The 21298-nt window shown below is 48.5% G+C and overlaps 2 protein-coding genes across 2 annotated transcripts; both read left to right on the forward strand.

Annotated features, from left to right (window-relative positions):
- Positions 1 to 2592: 2592 nt before the first annotated feature.
- On the forward strand, positions 2593 to 12813 carry LOC126543571 (collagen alpha-1(XII) chain-like). Its single transcript, XM_055078067.1, has 6 exons — positions 2593 to 2807; positions 3090 to 3172; positions 5295 to 5521; positions 7716 to 8021; positions 10105 to 11507; positions 12679 to 12813. Exons 1-6 carry the CDS (start codon positions 2721 to 2723, stop codon positions 12811 to 12813), a joined length of 2241 nt encoding a protein of 746 aa, XP_054934042.1. The 5' UTR covers positions 2593 to 2720.
- A 113-nt stretch (positions 12814 to 12926) lies between these two features.
- Positions 12927 to 20089, forward strand: LOC126544455 (uncharacterized). The gene is made up of 3 exons (XM_050191787.2): positions 12927 to 12930; positions 13528 to 14565; positions 19666 to 20089. Exons 1-3 carry the CDS (start codon positions 12927 to 12929, stop codon positions 20004 to 20006), a joined length of 1383 nt encoding a protein of 460 aa, XP_050047744.2. The 3' UTR covers positions 20007 to 20089.
- The last annotated feature ends 1209 nt before the right edge of the window (positions 20090 to 21298 follow it).

Genomic DNA, 21298 nt, shown 5'->3' on the forward strand with positions numbered 1-21298 from the left:
GTTCTTCGCGGACTTATTGCCTGCACAAATGGTGCTGTAGGCAAGTTGTTCGGCTCACTGGGGCGAGAAAACAGGCTGCAGGAGCCATTGCTTCAAGTTCTCGCCCCACTATACACGTCAGGTCATCTAATGATATTGATCGCTGCACTCCTAGCCTGTCGTCGCAAGAGAATTTCGCAGCTGTGTCCGGCAGACGTGCGAACGGCGTTGTAATGCGGTGGATCTTGGCCTGCTTAAAACATTCACACTATTTTACATCCTCTACAGCTTCACAACTCTTGTACATGAACAGACTGAAAGTATCATCAGTGATGCCCTTCAGTACCTGCCCAACCTTGTGTGACTCAGCCATATTGCTGTCGGCCTTACTGCACAGAGCCAGCACGTCGTGGATGTAAGAGACGTATGATTTTGTGGACGTCTTGGCGCGGGTCGCTAGTTCTTTCTTAGCGGTGTTCTTCCGCCCGGCGGGACGGCCGAACAAGTCCGTCAGCTTCTGTTTGCACGTGTACCAGTCTTTAAGCTCTTCCTCGCGGTTATCATATCACACCTTCGCCATTTCTTGTGGGTAGAATACCAAGTTAGGCAACATAATCGTCGAATATCCCAGTTGTTGGGGGCACTTACACGATCGTACGTGGCGATCCAGCCTTCTATGTCGAGGTGATTGGTGCCGCAGAATGTTCCTGGATCTCGCGGCAGAGCCAGCACAACCGTCGGTGTTGTAGGCGTAGATGTGGGCCGCGCCATGTCGGGTCCTGTTTCGTCTGCCATGTCGTCCAGTGAAAGGTGATGACCACTGCGGAGCTCCGTTCTTGTTTCTCGCGGGTACCACGCAACTTCTCACTAATTTGTTACGTTGCAGAAGTCACATATAAAGATGTATTTACAATACTTACACGAGAGACAACGACACATAAACAATATGGCTGTCGAGAGGGATTCCACCTCTACACGTCAAATCGCCGTCTCCTTAATGGCGCCAATCTTGGTTGCTCCGCAACAATATCTTGGCTTTGGCCTGTAAAACCACATTTTATTTTTCATTTAAGTTATACTCAAAAGCCACGCGTCACTGCACTTTGCGTACAGAACGCAAAAAACTATAACGCTGTATGTAGGTGTTTGTAATTGCACGCAATTACGCCATGTGTAATTTCACGACACTTTGTTCACGCGTCGGCAAAATAAAAAGTAAAGTCGCAGCTTCTCCCGAAAGATGCAGCATTGATTGCGATAGCAAATTATTAGACAGCTATACGAAGTCAGGTGAATATTTTTATCAGCCACATAAACATCTGTAAACATTCGCTCACTACTGAAATTAACAAGCATGATTTTACGCGCGCGCAGGGAAACATGGGTACATCTCACTCCATGACAGCGGACACGTGCAATCAGAACGACAACGTGATGGATCCGCTGCAGCGGCGATCTAATTGCCCTTCGTGCTGCATCTCGCTTATGCGCGAACTAGGTGCGTGAGAACAAAGCGCACACGAAGCCTCCTTGGTTTGCCTGATTTTTGCACCCACCGCAAAATACCTCAAGGATAGGGACCAGCCGTGGTTGGTCAGTGCCTTGGTGTTGGGCTGCTGAGCACTAGGTCGCGGGATCGAGTCCCGTCCACGGCGGCCGCATTTCTATTGGGGCGAAATGCGAAAACACCCGTGTACTTAGGTTTACGCGCACGTTAAAGAACCCCAGGTGGTCCAAATTTCCGCAGTCCTCCTCTACGGCGTGCCTCATAATCAGAAAATGGTTTTGGCGCGTAAAACCCCATAATTCAATAGATAAGGATAGGGCGGCTGTTGCCGCGCTTAGCCATGCCATGGAGCAACCGCGGTCAGATTAAAAGATGAAAACACCCTAGCCTGCCCCCTCCCCCCCCCCCCCATTGCGCGCGAATGATCTGGCCACCATCCTCAGCTCACGCTCGCACCTGGAGCATACTGCGCGTGGCCGTGATCGTACCTGAGTTGGATTGATACAGCACCTCGCAGCGACGGCCAAGGCGGAAATGCGCCTGTAGCGCCAAAGGAATCGCTATCTCAGCAATGCTGCCCAGTTATCTGGGAGCCATCCGTAGGCAAGGCAAGTTCTGTCACACATGGGCCGTATCACTTAGCTCCGCAAACAGCCTTCTCTGATGATGAGCGCTGCCGCGATATGGAGTAACGCGCACTGTTTGCCTTGCTTGGATATGAGCATACTCGGAAAAGTGAAGCAAGAGGAATTTATTCCGAGTTTGGCTACCTCGGCTTACCAATGTTGGATGTTTCTGACAGAAGCACAGTGTCTTGGGCCAACGACCGTGAGGAACTTCTCATTCTGTCCTGCAGTAGAGGAAGATGTTCTCGCATCCGGTAATCTACATGCTTAACACCACCCCCCTTTGTTTAACTCCTGACACAGATAACGTCATGCAGCCGTTCAGCTGAATACAAAACAAAGGGGTTTTCAAGTAACAAGGGCGTTATCAGCAAGCACGCACACTCTCGAACTTTATCTCGCGAGGAGGCGCGTATAGACATGGAGATAAAGGAATGAACTCAGGAATGCGCGCACAAAGCGGAATTTGCGGTTGTAATAGGTCCTCGACAGAATATCAAATCACTTCGTGCCAGTCAGGAGTTATTGGGACAGCGCGTTCCATCTCGACACACTTTAAGTGCTCTATCCTTGCACCTAGCTCAGCACATGCTCTTGGGCTCAGCGTCATGGAATCGGGGTCAGTACGGAATCGATGGAACATGATCTGCATCGTAGCTGCGGTATTCTTTGTGGTGGCCGTCCAGCTGGCACACGTGAGTGGTTTTATCCGCTTTTATTAGCATTTACAACGAGCATTTGATGAAGCTTTCAAAGTTGTGCCTTGGCATCAAAAGATGGTGCAGTTTGCACATAAGCAAGAAGTCCAACACTGTGTCAGAATGCACGTGAGGCCAAGATTGTCGCAGGTAGGGAGGCGGCAGCATTAGCAGATGACGGGAAGAAAATCCGTTTTTCTTTTATTGCAAGTTTGCCTTCTATTAAGGACTTTCCCAAAGCGGACGAATCATCTAACATGCTTTTCTTTTATTCAACAGGCCGTGTCCTGCCCGCAGCCATCCAACCTTGAAGCACTGAAAATTGGGCACGACTCCATCACATTCGGGTGGGATGCTACTCAGTGAGTGGGCCTTCCCGAACTCTAACCGAATGCACCAACATTCTGCATGTCGTTTCTTTTGCTTTGGTTTATGGCGCTAGTCTACTCGTGGAACACGATCGCAGCTTTACACCGTTTCTTTCACATTCCATTTGTTTTCGATCACGTTGCAATCAATCTGCAGTGCTCAGCGATTGAAACGCGATACTCAGACAGCATGGCGCATGACAGTATCGCTGGGGGACCGCTGAGGAGCCGAATGCAGTTACCATGCATCAAAAAGATTATCGCTTTCATGTGACACAAGAATGTATGATCTCAATGTCACCAGCGCCCACCGGTGGCGCAAGGAAGCACCAGCCGCCATGTTGTCCGAGTATCGCGTTTCATTCTCTGAGCGCTGTACATGTCTTCAGTGCACAGCTTACAGAGACAAGTGCCAACGCATCAAATGAACACGGAAAAGGTCGATTAAGGTCCCTTGACTGGCGTGGATGCTGGATTCTTGGCCTTGTCAATCGAAATAGTGCAAAGCCTTGAACTTCTTGTTTTATAGATTGTACCAATAGTATTGCTCTGAAAACTGTGACCCGCCCAGCTCATCGTGTCAAGAAAGTTTTTGTTGTAATCAAGAGTTAGATCGAACGCCGTCTGGTCAGGTAATGGCATGCTTACTACAACATGTCACAACCATGGTTGAAAAACAGAAAACTTGGTGATTCTGGGTCTGTGCAGCTCCCCAAACATCAATTTTTGTGCGTTCTGAAAATGGTCAGCGACCCGGTCTACAATCAATAATGTACGTGCGTGTGTGTTTGTGTGTGTTTCCTGCCCTTCGTATTGCGTTAACCGTCAAATTTTACCAAGGTAACCTCCCTTTATCGCGGACTGTTGATCAGACCGCCTGCTCCTTTTTCTTAGTTTTTTTTTTGCTTTTCTATTCTTATGCCCACTTCTTCAAGAGCCTTTCTTCCCCTCCATCTCTTTCCCTTCAGAATAGCAAGGAGGCAAATATACGCCGGCTGACCACGGTCTTCCCATAAAAAAAAGTTTTCTCTCTCTCCTTACATCATCTCTCTGCGAAATGTAAGGCAGTCTCTAAAGAACGATACAATATGAGTTAATTAGGGAATCAGTCAGTACCCGTGCACGTCAGACATTCAACAAGAAAGTACTGGGTAACTACTTAGGTTTCTAAAGCTTTCCCCTCCCTCTCTTTAACTTATCTTTATATTCCATCTTTCCCATGCCCCAGATTCGGTTAGCCAACCAGATGCATTTCTGGTTAACAGCCCTGACTTCTGTCTTTCTTTCCTCCTCCTCCTAAAGTTCACAGAGTAACCTTTGTGGGAGAGGTAAAAGCGTTTGTGTGCGCGCTAATTTTTATTCTGTGACGAGCGTCAGCCTCTCGATATCTTCCATTCTTCGCTCAGGGCAGCTAACCCTTTGAGACGCCTCCTTTGGTGGTGCGCTTTCCGGATCGGCCTAGGCCGTAACGGGATAGGTTGTAACGTTTCCTCCCGGATTAAAAAACAAATGTTGCAACTATGTCGCCGTCATACTATTGTCGTCCTCTTCTTGCTTGTGTCTTCCCACACAGGCTCGTGTCAAGCAGAGCTTCTTGACGTAAACAGGCACGTTCGTCCATCGGGCAGCTCCTAGAACCCCGGCCGGTGCTGGATAGCCAGCAGCAGCCAAATTTATTCGCATGACGTCGATTTCCAGAGTGTGGGGGATCTACATTATTTTCTTTTCTTTTTTCGCCGCCTCCGGCGAGTATGTTTTCATCGCTGTAGTGACTCAGTGGCTGTACTATTCTGCTGCTAAGAAAGAGGTAGCAGGTTCGACTACGGGCCACGACGACTGCATTCCGATGTTATCGGAGTGCGAGAACGCTGTTGCAGTGGTCGTTTGGTACATGTCAAAGAATCCAAGGTGGCCAAATACAATCCAAAGCTCAGCAATGCGGCGTTTCGCAAAATTATTGTGTTGCTTTAAAACTTTCGCATTTGCAATCAATCAATCAATCATTTCATTGGTCTGAACTGTTTATAACGATTACTCACAATTTTAGTTTTAAAGAACGCGCTGCATTTTGACTACCAAATGCGTTTATATGCGCATATGCTCCCTTCCCCTTCAGGTACATTTCAAATGTCCGTCACACCACGTGCGTGTCGCGAAGTGACCGCGAGGAGAGCGGCACGTCGGACGATTCCTCGACGGGTTGCGTCGCGGGTGTGACGGGTCGCACGAAAACTCAGCCGCACCTGCGCGCCGACACCGCCTACACCACCTGCGTGCGAACGGAGTGCTCCGACAGCAACTTCTCCGTCCCGATATGCAAGACTTTCAAGACTTCACCTACAGGTACAGTTCCTGTACACTTGACCGCGATGACCATTTTTGTCGCACGTAAGGAAGCATGACCAAGTGGATTTTACAGCATCAGCTGATAAACGGGCACGGCAGCAGTTTTTGAGCATGGCAACAAAACTTTCGTGATCTGTAGACAATACAATACCGCAATACCGCAATAAACCTGCAAGCAAAAGATTATAAGGCTTAATGCTGCAGGGATCAAAAAGCAATTAAAGCACATCAAGAGGGTTTTTTTTTTTTTTCGAGAACGCTGGCATTCGTGATGATTAATGACTCTACTGCACCCTGTGAAATTGTGCCTCATTCGTGCATCTTAAACCACTGTACGCCATACATAATAAGACTAGATTTGAACGAGAACATTTCGAAAGAGACCTGTACTCTTAGTGTGTTACAGGCTCTCCTGTTACAGGCTCTCCTAACGCAAGAATTAATTCTTTTTTTTTAATTTTATGTCATATTGCTAACCAGGCGAAACGAGTAGACGTCGTCAGCAAACGCCGACAACTCCTCTGTTTATATTGATCGACATTTCTTTACTGATCTCCAAAAAATTCACAGACAATTACGATACTCCCTAATGCGAAATTTGGGCGCAGCTGCATCATACGTGTTGGAACTTCGCGATATATTGGCATAGTGCAGGGTAGTAAACCGGAGGTTTTAACTCTGGTTAACCTCCCTGCCTTCCTCTTATTTTCATCTCTCCCTCTCTCAAGATAACGAAAACATTGAAATCGTCTGTAAACAATACTTGTAAATTATGTGATATTAGAAAAAGAAGAGTGTTTTCGCACCAATAGTTTACAGCTTTGTCGTCTTTGTGATGTGCGCAAATCCCTTTCCGTATAGCATGCACTCCGATAGTCAGGCGTTTTCCGTAAATTAAGCGAAAATGTAATTTTGTACGGCCAGTTCGCCAGTGGGAAAACAATTACGTTTGCCTATTTTTTAGTGTTCCTTGCAAGAAGTTCTGACACAACATTTCCAAGTTGCCATTTCATTTGCGTCAGGTGACCTTTCACAGCCTCCAAACTTAGCGTGTTAGAATAATAAATAAAATAGTTTGTTTACGAAGAAAAGTTTCATTAATCTGGTGCACAGTGCACAACGACAGTAATAACTAATGAAACAAAGGAACAACACCTGACTATATAAAGGCATAATGCCGTGCTCCTTGAAGGACAGGAGGGTGACATACAGGAGAACGCATTGTTTTAAAGCTATACAAATATGATGAGATTGGCAAAATGATAAAGATGTCTCTCCTACATCGAGAATGTAAAATCAATGCACTATAGGCTGCTAAGAAAGCCAGCCATTCCTATTTATCTCCAGATATTATCGAGCAGAAGTTACCTGCTCTGTGCATTCGCTCTGGACTGGCGCTTCTGCGCTACAACCACGTGTCACCACAATTATCATTCATAAATAAACATACGAATAAAATATAGAGGCTGGACAACATAACTCCATTAGGAGTTGTGCGATTAGACCATAAAATAATCGGCAAGGATCATTGAAACCTTTTTCGCTTGCATCGGTCTCTCTCCCTCGAGACCCCAATAAATCTTGTTATACCTTATACTCTAACGGGAACAAACTTTCGGCGATTTCGAATCAAACCGAATACAAATCGAGCATCTAAGGCTATTCGATTCGTATTAAAAATTTCGAATACTCGTAGAACCTTAGTCTAAACCTTAGGAAAAACACTGAAAAGTGGCAGAGCGCTATAAATAAATTACTATGATATCTGTTTCTACGAGCACGCTTACGTTTAAGAGCAAAGCAGGCGCATGCGTCATAACTGGCTCGCTCCGTTCCTGTCACCGCTACGGTCAATACACGCGAACTCAGCCGCAAGAGGCGCACACATTACTCTTGTTAATTTTTTTTTATGAACAACACAATTTCTAGTCTCATTGCTACCCGACGTCAGCAAGAACGAACTTGCGCTCTGTCAAGACGTCACAATATTGTCTGTGACAACAGACCCGGCATCTCGAGACCTACTCGAGGATAGATTCAAGATATTCTGTAATGTTTCCGAGCTCTCCTATTCAGTTAGTGTCATCCTTTTATTCTTTACGTTCAAGAAATTGTGGCAGATTGTCTACAAGATTGAAAATAAGTTTCAGCACTGCTCTACAAAAAAAAACACGGAACCCTTGTCTCACAGCGTCCAGCCAGCCGCGCCGAAACATCGCCGCAGATCGCGACTCTTCATCGCTCGGTGTGAAATGGCGAGTGCCATCGGGGTTGAAGGGACGCCTGGACGGCTACCGGACCCGCTGGTGTCAGTCGTTCAAGTGCGTCACCAGGGAGCAGACGGGGAAGGACCCGCTCGCGCTTTCCGTGAAGCTGAGCCAACTGGACCCCTACCGTCAGTACACAGTCTACATGAGGGCTTTTGCCGTAGACCCTTCCAACGGCCAGAAAAGATACGGCACTGAGTCCTCGCTCGTCGTCTACAACATGGAAACTTGTGAGTGCCTTTTCAATATTGTTGTTGTTGTTGTTGTTGTTATTATTATTATTAGTAGTAGTAGTTGTAGTAGTAGTAGTAGTAGTAGTAGTAGTAGTAGTAGTAGTAGTAGTAGTAGTAGTAGTAGTAGTAGTAGTAGTGAAGTGAATAATACATCCTCTCCTCACAAACATGGTGAAGGCGCCTGATAAGCGTTGCAGTATTTCATATAGCCTTGTTGCTTTTAAAGAGCACACCAGTGCTATTAAAGCAACTCGGCCTGGCATGAGCAGGGACCAGGTCCAAAGATTCTGCGTTCCGTAATACTTCCGCATTAGTAGTGGCAGCAGTATATTAGTATATTAGTATTAGTATTAGTATTAGTATTAGTATATTAGTGTTAGCAGTATATTAACGCGCTGTCATTGTGGAGGGGAATCACCAGCCATGCTGCGTGATCTCGATACAAAGCTTCGAGTGAACCGACCCAGAAGGCAAATGCCGTCAAAGGCATAGGTGGACCGATATTTATACGAGTGCGCCATGTACAACCCAAGGGGTTGTAAGGAGACAGAATCAGCCTTAATGATGAAATTTATCATGAGCGGTTATAGGGAAACGCTTTCCGTACCCCTACCCCATGGTACAGATATATAGGTTGGTGCCAGTAAATCAGCGCCAAGCAAGATTTCGCACAAAGAGCAACATAGACCTTGAAGACATGACAGACTCATAAATTAACAGTGTACCACGCTCTAAATGAATGCATCTGCGTGTATGGTAAGCCCGTGCTAACTGTCGCTATCATCAGTGTAAGTCCATTGTACGATGAAGGCATCTCCCAAAAATCTCCAGCTAAGCCCATATGTCGAGCGTTAGCTGGCTGCCTCTTGCACCTGCAAATGTCCTGGTTTCATTGTTCGGCCTAATTCCCTTCCGCTCTCGCATGCGCTTTCTCGTATAACCTTGGCACGCAATCTCTTACTCGCGTAGACCACACGTTGCGTTCACTGTGCGTTGCATGACCTGCCGATTAAGTTCACTGATTCCTCCTCATCTAAATTAAAACGTGAGCGGCGGTCCGACTTTGCCGTCCACTCGGCACAAACGCTTTTGTATGTCTTAACGCTGCGCTCATCATTTCTTGTCTATTCGCTCGTTCCGCAGTACACGACGATATTCCATTTTCTTTATGGACTGACTATTTTCGCATTCGAGCAGTAGTTTGGGCTGGCATATGTCCCAGAATAAAAAATTGGTCATAAGTAAAACAAATAACCCGTTCGTTTCCCCTAAGATTCGCAAGAGAATCAGTGAGCCATTTGGCTGCAATATCTGAATCTTTATCATGGTCACAAAAAGTAAATCTAGGCGGGTTTGTTTTGTAACGTCATTAAACTACAGCACGAAATTTTCGACGGTACAAGAACAAATGGACACAATACGAACCCTAACACATTTATTAACATCTACACACATAGAAAATTAAGACAGAGCAGCACGTAAAGCCTTAAATAAGTTTGATATACCGCAGACTGAAAAAGTCAGATCCGTATACACAAATACTACTTACTCTAGGATCATTCGTATCATAAAATGTTATTCAATCCTGATGCTAGACATATCATTGGCAAAGGCGTCCTGCTAATGGACAATGCTACTTATGAACAAAAAGATTTGTGAATTCGGCCACCCCAACTTAAGTATTTACGAGGTTCATTGCTTACCGATTCGAACGACGCTACTTCTTATTTGTGAAATGAAAACGTGGCAGCTTATTTTACGTAGGCTTCCGCAAACTTAGCGTAAATGACTCCTGCTGTCAGCCAGTTTCTTTCACATTTATGCAGTTAAGAGCAGCGATTGCATTTCAATCTGGTCTTCAACCTGACTTCACAGTATGTAGCGCAAACTTCAAACGAGTTTCGCTCTTCGAGGACCGCCTGGTGTTCAGCCAATCATTCCAGACTGCTGTCAGTACTCCTATCCTACCATTTTCTTTTTGTCCGCTTATAAAATTTCGCAAGTTTTTCAACGAGTTTAACAAGATGTGTGACGCACTTGTTTTTCTTATGCCTACCTAATTTTTTTTCATCTCCTTCAGATGGACCAAGTGAGCCTATTCAACTCCTGATAAAAGCAACGAACAGCTCCACACTTCTGGTCACCTGGCCCAAACAGGACGCGTACGCCGCACAATTCGACAGCTACTCGGTAGATTGGTCAAAAGCTGAACCATCGGGCACAAATGGGTCTCCCCTGCACAGCCAAACGCTGCCAGCGAATTCGACAAGCTTCTTCCTTTATGACCTGGAGCCCGACGCCAGCTACCGCGTTTGGCTTTCCAGGGTAAACAGAAGCAATGGCGCTCACGCGGGACCGCACACTCGTCACGGAGCAGACGGCGCGCTGCCCGAACCATGCGGGAAACCAGAAGCCCTTCGCGCCGAGGTTCGACCGTGGTCAAACAGTCACCGGGTGTGGGTTACGTGGGACGCTTCGCGCACTTGCCAGGGCTCACCCGTGAAGCGTTACACCGTAAAGCTATGTCCCGTCCACGACCAGAAGATAAAGGGAGACCTCACGAGATGCAGCAAACATATGGTAACGATAACGGATAATGCAGGCGTGGTCGTCTTAGAAGGTTTGAAGAACGTCAGTCACTACAGGTTAGAGCTGAGGGAGCTTGTGAGCCGGGAGGACGGAGGAAGTGACGAAGGGCAGCCAGCGATCGTGTTTTCCACGACTTCCGGCTCCGGGCAGCCAACGAGATACGACCGGGAAGTCACGCACCAGAATCCCCGGGGAATCCGTGTCGAGGTGAAGAGGTACTTAAACAGTTCGGTGGCGTCAGTGACGTGGAATGTTTCAAAAGACACTGAGCAGGAGCAGTCCGTGAGTCGCTACGCCCTGAAACTGTGTCCCATTTGTGACGACGAACTGAAGGCGAACATAACGGAATGCCATAGCAGAGCTGTGTCGGCCAGCGCTGGCAAGGCGATTTTTCCTGCACTGAAGGAACTCTGCGAGTACACATTGGAAGCCCGGGCCCTCGTTGAGAGAGAAGGCGATGAAAAGGATGAAGAAAGAAAGTCAGCCATCGTGACCTTTGTCACTCCGGGTCCCGCTTTGCCCTCACTGGCTGATTCACTGCGGGCAGAGTTGAACGGCAATAGCGTGAAGCTTTACTGGCGGAAGCCCGCGATACTTCGGGGCTATGGTGTGGTGTACGACGTGAGGCTCTTTCGGCCGGAGTCGAACTCCGTCTTCGTCGAAGCGGTCGTCGAAGATACAGAGAAGACGCTTCTTGGACTCCAACCTCGTACCACTTACTCAGTGGACGTAGCCGTCTGCGTGGCAAGGGCGAGGCGACTGCACTGCGGCGGGAACGCGACTCTGCATTTTCAGACCCGGCCAAACGGCAAGTGCTTTCTATTGTCTCGATCGCAATTATTCAATGAAAAAAATATACGGACGTCCATATTCAAGCCCGAGGCTCAGATTAGGGTACACTGTTGTAACTTTCCTCGATGACTTATTCTGTCCAATTGACGTGAAGATGCAAAGATCAGAACTTCTCACGAGGCTACAACCAAGCCACTGCTTTAAAGCGACAGCAGTCTTTGAAAATTGTCGATAGTGTTATGCAGCGAAGCCTTGGTAAGAAGGGTTGAAAGCCCTATGCGCCGCGGAAAGAGCTTAAATTTCAAACCAAACGCCGTCTGCCCTTCTCCTCGCGGGCGGAGAGTAGACATCAATCGCACAAATGCGCCGAAGTGCATGGCGGTACCGTGGCGTCACTCAATGACACGTGACTTTCAGAATTAATCAAGGCGACATCAGTACTTTGTTTAATCTGTTGCATCAATAGACCAAATGCCTGTGTGTTCTTGTTTTACTTCGTATCGTAGCAAGGGAGATGTACTTCCGTTTGGTCTGCCAGTTCCCCACGCTTTCGCGCCGAGATCGAAATTTTGTCATTTTCTACAGTGTTTCAGCGTGGCGATCATGCTCTAGCCTCCTCTCGCGTCTCCCTCAGTGCTCATAGTTGTGGCACTGACTTATACCGCTAATCAGCTGTTCTCGTGCAGAGTGCGCAAAGGCGTCCGCTGCGCGAAACGTGACAAACGCGACAGCTCGCTCGCGAGACCGTCGCCGGAAGTGCGCCACTCAGCAAAAGCGAGAGAGAGTGAAAAAAAGAAGGCGGGTCCCCTGACGCATTCGTCACGCGATTCTTCGGCTCCGGCATGGGAGAACGCAGGGAAGGAATTTCGCTTGCGGACGCTAGGCGGGGGAAGTGGACAGAGTGTCTGTTTTTGACGTTGGCGCTCTCCTTCTGAAATCGTGGGTTCGCAGCTCTTCAAATATTTCTATGTGCGCTAATAATAAACTAATTCGGAAAATTATCGCAGCAGAGCACTCCTTGTAGGGCACGTAACAACTTACAACGTATAAAGAAAATGTGCTATGTAGCCTGGTGGAAGAAAAGGTTGAATGCATGGAGCTGACGTAATAAATAACTAAAGGGCGTCAGTTCTCTACTGCTACGTTGCGGTGCCCAAGATATGCGCGTTGCAAAAAGCATCACTGTGTAATCATCATCATTGTTGCCTGCACGAGAAGTAGCGGTGCTTCCGGTTTCCGGTTACCATTTCGCTTTTTCCAAGCGTTTATGCAGGCTGGTTCAGACGTGTTGTGTTCGTCCGCGTGTTCGTTCCGAGCATTCCGCGACGCAGAGGCGATACTGCCAGATGAAGTGGTTCAACTGTTTCACATTGTGTCGGTGCACGAGGCCTCCTATGGCTTCGACTGAAGCGACCTAAAATCGGTTTACTTCGCCTTAGAGGAGCGTTGGCCGAAGTTTTCTTTTTTCACTGGCATTTGCAGCTCTTACAAATTTTGTTTACAGAGGTATATTGCCCTGAAATGGGTTCGATACGAGTTAACATGCCTACATAGTTTCGATCTGCCGACCAAGATTAAATAGGTGTGTCTTGTATACTGGTGCTACTTATATACCAATTTTTTTCTTCGAAACATTAAAGAAAGGGGTGCGGGATGATCCACTTACACACCGGGACTACTTAGAATCCGGAAAATGCGTGCTCTTTTACACGGGCATAGCTATAACCACTGAAACTGACGCTTTTAGAGTGAACAGTAATTTTGTTACAGCAACGCTGCTTCGCGCCGCTTTAGTATGCGCTCATTCATTGGCATAACATCTTGATCACCATTAATTGTGTTTTGGCAAAGCACTGCAATTGTGAATAAAAAAAGTTGACCTAACATTAGAGATAGCTCCGTATAGTCATACTGTTTAACACGTATGAGCAGTTTCGCAGACGTTTAAACAAACCAATAGTCCTGTCATTTTTATACTCAGTAATCTCGTACGATCTATCAGGCCCCAAACAAAGGCTCATATAACACCGCATAATTATACGGCTCTATTAGATGAAGCCGCTGCGAGAACGTCGTCTTTAATTTTTCAAGTTTAAACTATTCAATCATTGTTTTGTTTCAGAAAATTCGGAAGGCTTGCTGAATATCACCGTAAAAGCAGTGAGTTTCCGGAAACTGCTAGTCTCTTGGAACCCCGTGGCTGAAGACGGCGACCTTAAAGGGTACAATGTTTCCTGGTGGCGGTGCGATCCCTACAAAGGCTGCATCCACGGAGGGGTGACGACATCTAGGCTCGTTAACGACACCAAACTTTCTGTCCCTGAACTGGAGCCCAACACGACTTACACAGTCCAGGTGGTCGCAATCTACGAGCGAAAAAAGGTCACGTGGCGAGGCACAGCGGCAAGCGTATCGGCCACCACCACACCCGATAGCATTCCACCGGTGACGAACATCTCGCTCGCAAAGACCAATCGGAAGCGTGCCACTTCCGACGTAACCATTAGCTGGACTACGACGGAGGATGCCTTCGAGTCCATCGTTCCTGGATATCACGTCAGGCTTTGCATCGGTCCCGAAGACGTCCCTGGAGAATGCCTTAACGAGACAGTGTCTGACGGGAAATTCAACGCTACCTTCCTGGGAATTACAAATTTTGCAGCTCTATTTGTTTCGGTACGGCCCGTTTTGAAGACACCGGACGGAACGATCGATGGCGGGGAAAGCACGGCAAGGAGTACAAGCTGGACGCCTCAGATTCCGAGCGTCGGTGAGCTCGTCGTTAGTGACGTCACAAGCACGTCAGCTCGCGCGTCTTGGTCGAAAGTAGAGGTGATAGACGGCCTCCAGGGTGCTCACTACAGGGTCGTGCTGAGCGTGGGACCGGGACAAGAGGGCTCGGTGTGTGCCGCTCGTCGGAGAGACGTTAGGCGTAATGACAGAGCCGAGCAGCGGAGACGAACTTCGCTTGCGATGGCGAATTCCGATGTCTGCGAAGGACCCGTCGTGCTAAACGCGTCCACGAGTGACGCGAGCATTGGCCTGCTCGACTTGAAGCCGTGGACTAACTACACCGTATCTGTGACTCCAGGAGTCATCGGACGCGGGCTCGTCGTGCAGGGAAATATCTCGACGCAAGTGTTCGAGACGCCAGCAGAAGGTACGTGACAACTTCCGTATAAAAAAAGAACGCTCGCGTAATGGTACTAACGTAAAAGCAGCCAGACTTGCGGAGAAACAAAACGCCCAGCCAGCCTTTGTCTTCAATGGACAGCAGGCGTAACCTTTTTTTTTTCATATAGGGTGTATACATCAGAGGCACAGCAGCTGGTAATTACAGGCGAATTTCATACCTCCAAGAAATCCCCGCCGTACATCGTGACTAGATTTGAGAAAATGCTCCGACCTTCGATTTGAGTCCTGGAAGTTATTGTTTCTTGAGTGTAATGTCACGCTGCAGGCTGCACTAGCTTTTATTACAGTGAGTTTGTCCGGTAGGGTTGTTTTTTTTTTTACATCGCAAGCATAGAAAGTACACGACGTCAGCGGGTACGCTGTCCTTTACTTTTCATGTGCTGATGCTTAACCACTAAGCCTAACCTAACTAAGAAACATCATACGACAGGACGCCTCCTCTACTCGACTGCGCCTAACGGATATCAGCTCCACATTTTTATTTACGCTGTCGTTGTGCTTCATTAAAGCTCATCATCTATTGCGACAATGTGACCTCGTAGTCAGACACTCTAGCCACCTGCTTAACGGCAGGAGAGAGCAGGCCCATCGCTCAAGCAGTCATTCACCTGAGGAATCGCTCGAGAGTGTTAGTGAAGCGTGGTGAGTACGTAAGCAAGAGAGCGATGCAAACGTCCATTGCGATGAGTCCATAACACGTGTCCACGCAAGGCACATTTGTGACCACTCTAAATAGGCATTTACTACCAGATAATTTTGAGTTCTGTTACCTGCTGTTGTTTCGCCAACCCACCGCGATGGTTTAAAGTTTACTTGAGGCGTTCTGTTGTTGATAACCACGCCGCGGCCCGGGGTATATACTCGTCCCCTGATGCTGCCATCCTATGAAAGCGCGATTCGAAAAAATGGTGACGCACAAAATGTAATGCACGTTGTAGACCAAAGTTCAATGCAGTCCTCCCTAGTGATGTCACACTCACTACAAAGAAAAATTTAGACAGCGTGTTCACCTTACGCCCTCCATAGACGTTTCTCGCCAGTGGAGACAAGGCAACAAACGTATTTGTAGACGCCTTCTTGTCCACTTTCACTTTGCCTCTTTACGAACTCGTTATTTAGGGATCTATGAAGTCATTTACCATCTATGGACAGAAGTAGTCAAGCCTACTCCCCTTGTTCTACTAAGCTGCGCATACTTAGGAACGGGTTGTGTACAATTAATTAAATTCTGGGCTTTGACGTGCCAAAGCCACGATATGATTATGAGGCACGCCGTAGTGCGGGACTTGGGATTAATTTGGACCACCTGGGGTTCTTTAACGTACACCCAATGCACGGCACACGGGCGTGTTTGCATTTCGCGCCCATCGAAATAGCCACTACACCATAGCCACTACACCGCCATGGTGGGTCGGGTTGTCTACAGAAGATCTATAGATACCCATCAGTAAGAACTTCGAGGTCATGGGTCAAGAAGTTGTCTGCACGGAATGCACTTATTAAATCCCGTATAAAACTATTAAAACTGCAACTGATTTCGGCAGTCGTCTTGTATTACATACATTTGCCCACTTTGTAAATAACATGTAAAGCGACCTTTAGGCGCAAGTCCTTCATTATTTCCGCACCGTCACAATATTTTCCTAAGATAAAAAGTTATAAGCTCTAGGCTAGCACACCTTCTCGAGGCTAAGCAATCACTTCTCGAGAGGTGGAAAAGCCAACGCTTGAATCGCAAGCTCAGAAAAAAGATAGCCGAGATCAACAAGCAGATCGACGAGCACTGCCAAGCCCTGTCTAGGCAGCAATGGGACGAAATTTGCAATTCAATCGACGGGCAGATGCGCACGGGAGGGAAGTGGAATCTTCTCAAACACTTGCTCGACGACTCCGGCACCAAGTCAAACCAGAGAACTGTCCTGGCTAAAGCACTCCACGAAGCCAAGAAGTCGTCTTCGGAAAAGGACATGCTGGAGATCTTGGCTAAGAAGTACCTGCCGCTCAAAACTGTGGCCGATGAGGCGGCATACCCAGTATACAAAGGGAAGCCGAACTCCGCGCTGGACGAGCCTTTCAAAATCAGTGAAATCCGCCGCGCCCTACACGACCTCAATGGTAGGTCAGCACCCGGCCCGGATCACATTAACAACAAGGCTCTCAGAAACCTAGAGGACGCATCGATCGAGTTTCTTACAGATGAGATAAATCGGATTTGGGAGCAGGGAATTGTACCTGAAGAATGGAAGTTGGCGAAGGTCATACTAATCCCAAAGCCCGGTAAACCGCCGAGCCTGGACAACCTCCGCCCAATCTCGCTGACGTAATGTGTAGGAAAGGTGGCCGAGCACGCCATCCATAACAGAATTGCCGAGTATATCGAGTCCAACGACCTTTTCCCTCACAACATGATAGGCTTCAGGCCAGGCCTCTCCACCCAGGACGCCATGAAGCTTATCAAGATCCAAATCCTGGAACGCTGCACTCGGGACACGAGAGCCATCCTTGGTTTGGACCTGGAGAAGGCCTTTGATAACATCCGTCACGAGTTCGTCCTCGACGCCATCTCCAAGCTCGACCTGGGCTCGTCCTTCCATGCCTTCGTCAGATCTTTCTTGAGCGACCGATGCGCCATCCTCAAGGCTGGAGATTTGGAATCGGAGAAAATGGAGCTGAGCAGAAGAGGCACCCCCCAGGGGTCAGTCATCTCACCACTCCTCTTCAACATAGCAATGGTCGACCTCTCAAGGTATCTAGGCCAGGTCCAGGGCATCGGTCACACGATCTACGCGGACGACATCACTGTCTGGTGCGCGGGTGGCAGTGACGGACAAGTCGAAGCCGCTCTCCAGGAAGCTGTCGACACTACAGAGCGCTTTCTAACCGGCACGGGACTCCGGTGCTCCCCAAAGAAATCGGAGCTCCTTCTCTACAGCCCAAGTAGAAAGGGCCGCAAGCCACAGAACTGGAAACCCCCCACTGAAATTGACATTAATCTCTACACCAATTGCGGAGATCCCATTCCCAAAGTCGCGTCCATTCGAATCTTGGGAATGACACTCGAAGGGGCGGGCACGAATAGCATCACCATTCACAAACTAGCTAAAAAGACGGATAGCGTCATCGGTCTAATCAGGCGGGTAGCTAACAGAAGGAGAGGCCTGAGCGAAGAGAATCTGTTAAGGCTAGTACACGCTTTCTTGCTGTGCCATTTTACGTACGTAGCGGCCATGCACGTCTGGAAGAGGGCCGAGCGAGACAAGCTAAATGCCATGATAAGGAGGGGGATCAAGAGCGCGCTCGGGCTACCAAACTACACACGCACCGACCGACTCCTGCAGTTGGGTATTCATAATACCCTGGAAGAGATTGCAGAAGCACAAGAAAGGGCACAGATTCTCAGGCTCTCCGGCACCAGGGCGGGCAGACGACTCCTAACTGAGATGGGCGTCCCCCCGGCCACTGTCGAAAATGCCGACCAGGGCCTTCCAAAAGAGCAGAAAGATAACATCATCATATCGCCCGCCCCGCGCAATATGCATCCCCAGCGCAACGTACAAAGAAGGAAGGCCAGAGCGGTGGCGCTCCTACGCCGCGCAACAGAACTGCCTGGCGGCTGCTGCTTCGTTGACGCGGCCCAGTATTACAACAGCAACAATTTCGCGGTAGTGTCAATCAACCACAGGGGTTCGACCGTTAACGCCGCTTCGGTACGAAGCACGTCGTCGCATGCGGCCGAGCAAGTGGCCATTGCCTTGGCCCTCCTGGACGACGGACATGCCCATATCTTTAGCGACTCCAGGGCAGCCATCCGCGCCTTCAGCGTTGGCGCCGTGTGTAAGGAAGCCTTTCGCATCCTCGACGGCAAAAGCATCGCCACCCACACTCTCACGTGGTTCCCCGCTCACATGGGATCCATCATGGGAGGCCCCACAAACCTCAACGAGCTGGCCCACTCCAAGGCGCGAGGTCTCGCTTTCCGCGACCATGGAGAACTCCAACGCCGGCCCGCAGTGGTGGAGAACAGAGATCAACCGACCACATACAACGAAATTGCGCAGCACTTTTATCTCGGCAGGAGAGACTTTCCCCTTCCACACAAGAAGTTAAACAGAGCGCAGGCATTGACCCTCAGATTATTGCAAACAGGCTCATATCCCAACCCGGCTTTATTTCACAAAATTTATCCCGACACCTATGCCACTAGTTCTCGCAGGCACTGCAATGACATCGCTAGCCTAGACCATATGCTCTGGCGTTGCCCCTCGTTACGAGGCACAGAACGAATCAATGAAGACAAGTGGCTCTCCGCTATCAAGAGCCCCGATGCCGGGGCGCAACTATGGGCTGTCCAGAGGGCCCACGATGCGGCGGTCGGGCAAGGCCTGACTGTCCCAACGTGGGAGCGGCCCGCAGCGCGCTGAGTCGCGTACCTCAGGACCTTATTAAAGTTCTGCATCCATCCATCCATTTAAAGCCAGCCTAATTTCTTTTTTCAAGGGATAGTCCCACTGCTGATTTGGGACGTTACGTGGAGACTAGAGTGAAAAATTGTTTCTTCTGTGGCAGTACATTACCCTTCTACAATATCAAAAACACCACTCTTCCCACGATAGGAGGCTTGGTAAGCCAGACAAAGCGCAATGACAATAAACCGGTGGCGACGCCTCCTTGAAGTTCCCGCGCCAACTCGCTGTGACGTCATGGATTTTGACAGCGTCTTCTAGGGCGTAGTTAATTCTTTAGCGGTGAATGATCAACTGCATTGTGTTCTAAAAGGAGCGAAGGATTGGACATGGCGAATTTGACAGGAAAAGCCAACGCGGCCTAAGTACGAAAAACATACTTTGAAATCCGTAACGTCACAGTGGCGTACCTGCGTTGGGGATTCCGCACGAAATTAAAAAAAGAAACTCCAACTTTCGCCTTCATTTGCATTCCTAATAACCAACCTATTATTTCGAAATTAACGACAACAGTGTTCTCAGAGAACGCTTTATCCATCTAAACTGATTCAGTGTTTTGCTTTAGTGTACCTTTAACACAGGTCAGTCAATCCCTGTTTCAGCTCCGGGTAAGCCAAGGAACGTGTCCATAAAGAAGCGCGGAGGGGACCACTACCTGACTTGGCTTCCTCCGGCACAGTGGAACGGGCCCCGTTCCGGCTATGAAGTGAGCGTCTCTTGTGCGCACAGCAACGCCAGAGCCAACAGCACAATCGTCGCGGTCAAAGCGGACACGACGGAGCTCAAGATCCCACGCCTAAGATCTGGCGTGCCGTGCACCTTGTCCGTCTACGCCTACAACCTGTACTTTGGCGAGCCTCTTGACGGAGAAAAAGTTAGAGTTCGTTTTACTCCTCCGAAGAGAGAGGATGCTTTCTCTGTCGAGTCTTCGACGAAAGATTGACGCGTTGCGGCGATATCGTGCTGGTGCGGAAGAGTTCGCTCAGTAAGGCCGCATGATTGAATAAAAGGTAAAAATTTTAATGACGCTTAAGCTTCGCCTTTAAGAGTGGAGTGTGGTAGCATTCGAAGATCCCCGACTACTTCTCACGCTTCCCGGCAACTGGAGCGTGCGTAAGCGTAATGTTTACCGGGAAACGATGGCCGCGAACGCTATTCTCGAAGGCGGACTTTGTGGTAAAAACGTGGCCTCTTGAGTGAGCCGCGATGCGGTGGAGGCGAGCGCCAGCTGGAGGTATTGCAAGGAACCGGGCGTACCACTCCATGGCTCCCGAGACACCCGCGCGCCGGCGCGTGCAAATGGCGGACGCCGCGGCCGGTCTGTGAATTGTAGAAACGCGGGAAAGGGGGTTTCTTTGAGCTTTCGCGTAATAGAATTATGCTTTCTCGTGTAGCCAAATTACAATCCCAGAGCTACCATGTCTCTAAGTTGTGCATATGTCGTAGTTTACGATTATTGCACGAATTTTAGCTTGAGAAATTCAATTAGTTCAGTAATTTCTTGCGTCACATGGATGGCCTGGGTATGGATTGTTAGAAAATCTTTTTGCCGAAACCATGTCCGACGCCGGACGCCAACACTGGATTTTCTGTGACACGGGCTCCTTAGCGCTATCGCGCTAAAGGGTAAACATAGCTGAAATGCTTGGGGAAGCAGTGCTAGCGTTTTGAATAAAGGTTCAACAAAATGTGAAAGTTTAATAAAGTTCAAGTGCTTAAAAAAATTATTTCCATTGTTTAGACACGTGAGCATGTATTTTAACGCTAATATCTTTCTATCATCTATCAAGCATAAGCTGTCTATGTGCTTGGGCCACAAAGTATGTGCTCCTTGTCGTGATGCGTTGTTGTTCTTTCGTTGTCGTCATTCCAGCTTCGTAATATCTTACTCTCGTCATGCCGTCGCCGTCCCACCTTCCATCCCTACCCAGTGGCCCAAGTAGTTCAACAGCTTGGGCCACTAGGTATAGGCTCGCGGTCGTCATGGCTTCATGGTCACTGCATCGCCGTCGTTTAGCTTTGTCGTCCGACACTCGTCAAGACGTCGTCTTCACGCTGTCGTAATCACACAGTCGTCATGCATTCGCTGTCACGCCCATATAGTGATGCCGTCGTGGTCGTTCAATCGACGTCATTCCAGCTTCGTGATCTGTCTCTCGTCATGCAGCTGTCGTCACTCCTTTTTTTAAATGTTACGGTGTTTTACGTGCCAAAACCACTTTCTGATTATGAGGC

The sequence above is a fragment of the Dermacentor andersoni genome, chromosome 10 (genome assembly GCF_023375885.2).
Source record: "Dermacentor andersoni chromosome 10, qqDerAnde1_hic_scaffold, whole genome shotgun sequence".
Classification (NCBI taxonomy): Eukaryota; Metazoa; Arthropoda; class Arachnida; order Ixodida; family Ixodidae; genus Dermacentor; species Dermacentor andersoni.